This window comes from Balaenoptera acutorostrata, chromosome 19 (genome assembly GCF_949987535.1).
Source record: "Balaenoptera acutorostrata chromosome 19, mBalAcu1.1, whole genome shotgun sequence".
Lineage (NCBI taxonomy): Eukaryota > Metazoa > Chordata > Mammalia > Artiodactyla > Balaenopteridae > Balaenoptera > Balaenoptera acutorostrata.
This window is the reverse complement of record NC_080082.1, coordinates 20,080,141-20,087,732: the sequence shown is the minus strand read 5'-3', so window position 1 is coordinate 20,087,732 and position 7,592 is coordinate 20,080,141. Positions and strand designations below refer to the sequence as shown.

Below are 7,592 nucleotides of genomic sequence, written 5' to 3'. Positions count from 1 at the left end.
ATGGAAGAAAAGGAAAGAAAAAATACATTTCACCTATCGAGTTTCACTTTAGGCCTGGCCGCTACCTGAGGGCTCTTGCTAGCCTCTGTGGAAGCAGAGGCATTTTACAAGGCATTTCTAAATATCACAAGAAAGTAGGATATGTCAGAAAAGCAACCATGTATGTGGGATTCAGATGAGTAGGATTCTGATCCTGGCTCTGCCAGAATTTTGGCAGCATGAATTACAGATCCAATAAATGGGCATATCATCTGCCAACCTGAATGTAAGGTTCAAACAAGACAATGGGAGTGAAAACCTATTAAGAATTATACCCTGGAAGTCTAGGAAGAGCAGGAAAAGTGCTGTAAATCATAAAAAGGTAAGCAATGTCTGAATTTTCACAGGGCAAAAGATGGAGTTGAAAACTACAGGCCAGTGAACTTCATCAGCCCTAGGTGAAATTCTCTAATGTGACCAGTTGGAAAAGGAAAAGACAGCACCAGATTTACACAGTTTCTATTTTGCAGGAATAGCAGGTAGGAGGATGCTGCAGACCTGGAAAATTCGGATTTCAATGGGGCATTTGCCAATGCACATCATAGACAAGAAAGTGAATGTAGGCTGGATGATAGTGTTGAGGCTTGTTAAAGACCAGGCCCAGAGGGGGCTGATGAGCAAGGACCACCAGAGGAGGCTGCTAGGGACCTGCCCCCATCTCCTGCCCTGGCCCAGCCAATTCAGGGTGCCATCCATGACTTGGATGAGAATGCAGCAGCACACTCATAGAAGCTGTAGATGACCTGAAGCAGGAAGGGAGGCCTAACACACTGGGTGACAAACTGAGTACAGACTAATTCTAACAAGATTAAATTTAACAGGGGCCACTGAAGTCCTGTAGTGGAGTTAAAAATAAATGTGTAAGAACAAGATAGGAATTAATAAAAATTATAAGTCTTAACTATATCAACTATAATCAGAGAGTTGATCATGTAGAATGCCAAGAAGTATCTTAGGTAAGGTCCATAAAACCTCTTTGGTCCTAGCAAAGAAGTTGATCCCCCTACTCTGCCAGTCAAGCCACATTTCTTTCTGGACACAGCCTATAAACAAAAAGGTATCCAGTGGTCAGTGACTAAGCTCATAAGGGGACATGACACTGTTCAGCTGAAACAGGAAGTAGCTGGGGCTCATCAGCATGAAGGATAAAGGATGTAGAGGGGAAAGTGATAGATATCTATCTGAACTCTCTCAAGGGCTGGTATGTGGAAAAGAGATTCAACTTTTGTGGTTCTGCAGGAGGTACTCCAGAAAAGTATATTTCATTTTAGCATAACGAAGAACTGACCATCAATTATCACCCTGTGAAATAGTAAATTCCAGGTTCCTGAGGATATATGCAAAACTAAAGATAGCCAATGTCCAGATCGTTGTACAGCAGTTTATGCCTCTGGCAGGGAACTATAACTGAGGTCAGCCCCGACTGCAAGGGTCTGACATTATTGAAATCCCTTTTTATTCCCTGTTGAACTGGCCAGGTCTGAGTCCCTAAAGTCAAACAGTCCTCTAATATGTGATCATTCTTTGGCTTTCCTTTTGATGTATATTCACTTATTTTATTACCAAATTCCATTTGAGGGAAAAAAGCAGTTCACATTAACCAAAAGTTAGCCAAGGGTTAGGATAAAATTTCAAGGTTTCAGAAGGCAGTATAGGTTATTTTAAATATAGTGTCAGTGACTGACACAAAACAGTGTCCCAGCTACAGTATGTCATACTCTTGGGGATGCTCTGTAAGTAGTATTTGATTTTCTGTTACATAGATAATTTCCAATCAATAAAAAAAAAAAAAGCAACTATTGCCAGTAAGGCTGAGGCAACAGACAAAATGTTTTCCCCCTTGACCTAAAACTACATTCATACATCTTGAGAAATACACATCAAAATAACCCAGCAGACCATTTAAATCATCCCCATAGTGCTTAGGAAATACTGACAGATAATGGACTAGAGTCATTCACACTTTAAATGATGCAAAGAATTTTCCTAATTGTAAATTATTCTCATGCTTAAAATTTTTCTGCTTATTAACCCTCTGGAATTTTCATTGTGGATCAGAATAAAAGATATTTAATAAAAATTCTGCTTTATCTAAGTAGACATAGTCATGATCTGAAAGGGTGAAAGAATACATGCTTATAGGGAAATACCCTTTGGTATTTATAAGAATGACATGAAGCAGTGACCCAATGAGTACATAAGCACAACTGAGCTTTCATGCCCTGATACTTGATCACTTTGCCACAGCAACAGCATTTTAGGTATAATGGAGGATGCATCAGCATGATGGAATATAAAAAGAGTGAGAAAAATAGAAGTTTGAGATCTAATAGTTTGGTTTCCAACTAGAAGAAAAGTAACTTAAAAGCAAACAATAAAAAGTTGTTTTAAACAATTTTTGTTATTGTTGTTGTTTTGGCCGTGCTGCAAGGCATGTGGGATCTTAGTTCCCCGACCAGGAATCAAAACCATGTTCCCTGCATTGAAAGCGTGGAGTCTTAACCACTGGACCACTAGGGAAATCCAAAAGTGTATTTGTTTTATAAATTATTTTAATAGTTTGATGAGCTACAGCATCACAAAAAGTAATTAAAACAGTATCCCCATTGCCACATTTCCTGTCTCATAAGAGTTTATAAGAATATTTTAAATTTTATATTTTCAACACACTGTATTTTAAGATATCAAACTAAAAACTGACAAGTCTTCTTCCAGTCAAGGAGCCACACACTTGGGGCGTTTGGTCAGCTTGTGGTATTTGTGAGCAAGGTCGACAGCCTTCCGTCCTTGCTGAAAGGGGAAAGACCACAAAATTAAATTCCAGTGATTTCCCATTTTCTTAACTCCATTGAAAAGGTAATTTACTTCTTCTTCAGTAAAGTTTTTACGAATTCTTCTTTTTTCTGTAATTAATGAGAATTGTAGAATATATTAGTACTTGCTGAAGAAAGAGTTCTTGAGACCCAAATAAATGCCTAACTTACTCTAAGGATATGGATTACACAGTGAGAAAACTTCATGCCTGGACTACTCATCATATAGAAGTCCACTTCAATTAAAACAAAACAAAACTGAGTGCCTACTATTAAACTAGATGCTATCACTGTGATCTCTTCAATAATTGTAACAATCCTATTACAATAATATTCGCAAAATCCTTCAATCAAGAAACACAAAATTTTATAAACATTTGATTGTTAATTCTCTCAACATTCCTGTGAGGACAGTTAACAAACAGCTTACCTATCTTACAGATACAGTCTTCCCAAAGGGCTCCATAACTTCATAGAATAGAATCCGCATCCCCTGTGTTGGAAGGCGGATTCTTAACCACTGGACCACCGGGGAAGTCCCTTAAGATTTTTAATTCACTGTTAATGCACGTTATCATTGTGGGTAGATGCTGATGAGGAAGAGTTTTTGTATTTCCAATTAAGGCTGCTATTTACTTTAGTAGGACCTTGAATAGCGATGCTGGGACAACCTTCGAAAATCTTGCCTTTGCATGTCATGACTGTTAGTCCATCTATCCTGAGATAGAAGCCATAGTTCAGATCTTTTAAAGCAGGAGGGAAAAATCTTACCAGCAGAAGGCCAAGAAATCAATGAAAATAATGTCTAAATATTACTTAATGGTATTCCTTAGAATGCAGGCTCCATGAAGACTGGGATTTTTGTCTGTTTTACTCACCATGTGTCCCCAGTGCCTAAGACAGTGTCTGACACATAGTAGGTGATCAATAAATATTTGTTGACATAAAAATGTTACTACCGGTAAAAACTGTTTTAAAACTTATCAATGAAGTTACTTCTTACTTGGGTCTACTGGAAAACTGTGGTTATCCGAGAAATAGATGATTTCAACTTCACTTGCTAAATGATCTGAACTCATTATAATCAGGACCAGATGGGTTATTATAACATTCAAGATATTGGGTCCTGAGGTTGTTCATGTAGAGCCAATCCCCACTTTTCCCCTGCAGTTGCCGTCTCACTGACTTCTACGCTTAAATTAGCATCTGTGCCAAATACCTCAAAGGTTACCACAGCAGCATAGTTGGCAGCCTAGAAGAAGGAAACAGCTCTCTACACCACAAGACTCCCTTCTGTGACTTCTTCAGTGCTCCTCCTAATACTGATTGGTCATTAGAAAAAAGCAGGGAAAAATAGGCAAGAGGGCTCAGTCCTAGAGACTCTTTTTTTTTTTTTTTTTAAACTTACCATTTAAAAAAAAATTTTTTTAAATTAATTAATTAATTTATTTATGGCTGTGTTGGGTCTTCGTTTCTGTGCGAGGGCTTTCTCTAGTTGCGGCAAGTGGGGGCCACTCTTCATCGTGGTGCGTGGGCCTCTCACTATCGCGGTCTCTCTCGTTGCGGAGCACAGGCTCCAGACGTGCAGGCTCAGCAATTGTGGCTCACGGGCCTAGTAGCTCCGCGGCATGTGGGATCTTTCCAGACCAGGGCTCGAACCCGTGTTCCCTGCACTGGCAGGCAGATTCTCAACCACTGCGCCACCAGGGAAGCCCTCCTAGAAACTCTTATTTTTCAAACCCTCTCAAGATTATCAATCCATCCTAAAAGAGAGCCTTGCCCCCAAGGCTCTTTAAATACTTAGATGCTGCAAATGGTCCCTTCTCAAAAGAAGAGTCTCAAATTTGAGTGTAACCTATAACCAAATGAAAGGTGATGAATGTCTCTAGTATGAAAGTGAAATTTATTAAGAGGGGGAAAAATGGCAGTACATCAAATATTCCTGGCCTGCTTGTAAAAGAGATATAAGACCAATCTAATCACTACCTCCTCAAGATGCCTTTCTAAATTTGAAAAAAGCAGGCCAACTTATTAACTATTGGATTTTAGCTAAGCAGCTGGAATCTACAAAAAAGATGTAGGTATTTACGAGCTGAAAGTGACTTAACAGTAGTTAGGATCCTTCTGTATAATCAATATATAACCATAATTATGTATATTTCATGATGCTCTGCAAATGATTTTACTATGAAAAAATGATTATAGAATACTTTTAGTTGTTATATATTTGCTTTTAAGACATGCTGCTCAAGAAATTCTATTATTAATTTGATGCCAACTCCTTTTCAAAAAGATTTCCAACTGTAACGTTTCTATGGAAAAATACCCATTTTCTAACAGTTTCTACAGAAAATATTACTTCAAAAAGTGGGCTACCCTGTAGTGGTACTGCGCTTAATTTTAATTTGTATGCAGAAATTTTAACCTAGAAAAAGACCCAGTTAGAAAAAGTAAATTTGAAATTTCTTTCAAGGTTTTGGCAGTGAAAATGGCCAAACAAAAGTATGTGGCAAAATGTTTCCTGGATGGATCAAGTCCAAATGTCTTCACAATAAATAATAGAATGGCTCTACAGATATTACTAATTTCTAGGTGACTTTGAAAAGTAGTGTACTCAACGGCTTAGTCTTACTCTGCACATACTAATTCCATATGAACAGAAGATAATGGTAATGTTCTTTAAGTCTTGTGATAAATTTGAAATAGTGATAAACCTGAAATGGTGATTAACCCTGTAGTTAAAGAAAAGCTCCTGTAAATTAACTCATAGTTTAGAAGTATTTTAATTTTTAAACAGGGCTCTAAGGTTTATACTATTTGTCTCTTCAATTTTGATTGTTCAAAGTGCTGCAGATGTGAACCAAAATCTTCCGCAAAATTTTTCTGAAGCACTTGTGCATAGGAGAATAACTTTGCTCTTAAAATAGAAAAGTGATCCAGAGGATAGAAAAGGGGATTCTGGAGAAAGACAGGCTTGCATTTGAATCTAAGTTCTGCCATTTGCCAACTCATTGGCAAATTCTGGCTATTTTCCTACTGCTACGCAACCTAAAAGAAAACAAATTAAAGTGGGAATAAAATAATAGCTTATCTTACAATGTTATTATACGAAATAAAGCAAATAACATGTATGAAACACCTAATACATAGGAGGTTCTTAATAAATGTTAGTTTTCTCCTGCCCCTTCCCCAGCTGGAAAGTAACAGATGAGCAAGCAACATGAAAAAGGGAAGAGGGAAGCCTCTTTTGTCAGGAAGTATGACCCTCATAAGAAGAAAGGGTTATCATTTAAAAGCCATTAATGATGTGACTGAGAACAATCATTCAGCTGTTCTTTTTCAGGAATATACGAAATTTATATTTATTTAAAAATTAAATATATTCACTTATTCCTCCAGGGGTAGTAGATTCATTATTGAGTTGTCGTCTTCTACGTGGGGTCAGCAGAATTTCTGAAAAATACAGAAAACATTTAGTGTACTTAGAGTATCAATCTGAGTAGTATCACATCAATCCCATCAGTATGATATGCCCTTTTTCCCCCTTCTAATGGGAATCCTTAGGTGGATTAGGATGAATTTTTAAATTACTAGAGACTAAATCTACTCCCTGGGAACATTTTAAATCACAGCTGCTCAGAGACAGATTTTCTTTTCAACATTATTTTACCCTTTATCTTTTAATATACTTAATGTTCTAGATCATAGTTCAGAAGGTATGGTTATAATTACAGTTTTGTGTTTTTTTAACATCTTTATTGGAGTATAATTGCTTTACATTGTTGTGTTAGTTGCTGCTGTATAACAAAGTGAATCAGCTATACATATACATATATCCCCTTATCTCCTCCCTCTTGCCTCTTCCTCCCACCCTCCCTATCCCACCCCTCTAGGTCATCACAAGGCACCGAGCTGATCTCCCTGTGCTATGCCGCTGCTTCCCACTAGCTATCTATTTTACATTTGGTAGTGTATATATGTCCATGCCGCTCGCTCACTTCGTTCCAGCTTACCCTTCCCCCTCCCCGTGTCCTCAGGTACATTCTCTATGTCTTCGTCTTTATTCCTGTCCTGCCCCTAGTTTCTTCAGAACCATTTTTTTTTTTTTTAGATTCTATATACATGTGTGCTAGCATATGGTATTTGTTTTTCTCTTTCTTACTATAATTACAGTTTTAAAACTGCTGAATTAATTACTCTTGTTACAGATAAGTGATTTCCTTAGTCCACTTTTATATCTGTCTTCAGCTTCCACAATGACTTTGTGACGATCACATTGGTATGGGCAAGAGTGTAAGAGCTTGCTAAAATTTCGGCTATTCAGGGATTTTCCTACTGCTATGCAACCTAAAAGAAAACAAATTAAAGTGATGTATAGATGTTACAAAATATCTAATAACAAATTTATGAAAGCAAATATCTTTATGATAGTAACTGAAGTGAAATCAGCAACTTAATTATAAATACATCAAGAAACTCCAAGTCATGTCATGTGAGAGAGTAAAGACAACAAATATAATACAGTGAAATAAGTGTTGCCATAGCGGTGTGAACAGAGTTATGGTGATATAGAAAAGCAGCATCTACCTTGGCCTAATTCTGAGCAGGAGTCACTATCAGGGAAGATATCCAAAGGAAGTGACCCTTATGCCCAGTCGTCTTTTTTTTTCTTTTTTTTCTTTGTAATGTTTTACTATGGAACATTTCAAACACATGAGAATAAAGAGAAAAGTATAATTA

General features: G+C 37.2%; 1 protein-coding gene across 9 annotated transcripts in view; it reads right to left on the bottom strand.

The window, feature by feature from the left end:
- Positions 1-2,612: 2,612 nt before the first annotated feature.
- The window catches only part of TERB1 (telomere repeat binding bouquet formation protein 1), a 47,865-nt gene continuing 42,885 nt past the window's right edge, over positions 2,613-7,592 (bottom strand). For 3 of the 9 annotated variants that reach the window (XM_028162793.2, XM_028162794.2, XM_057535104.1), the window contains 3 exons: positions 7,050-7,199; positions 6,240-6,305; positions 2,678-2,942 (listed from right to left, as the gene is read on the bottom strand). In XM_028162793.2, the coding sequence (XP_028018594.2) occupies positions 2,755-2,942; positions 6,240-6,305; positions 7,050-7,199 (404 nt within the window). In that variant the 3' untranslated portion in view covers positions 2,678-2,754. Of the gene's footprint in view, positions 6,306-7,049; positions 7,200-7,592 lie in introns of all 9 variants that reach the window. The other 6 variants (XM_028162796.2, XM_057535105.1, XM_028162795.2 and 3 more) reach the window with 5 other exon arrangements.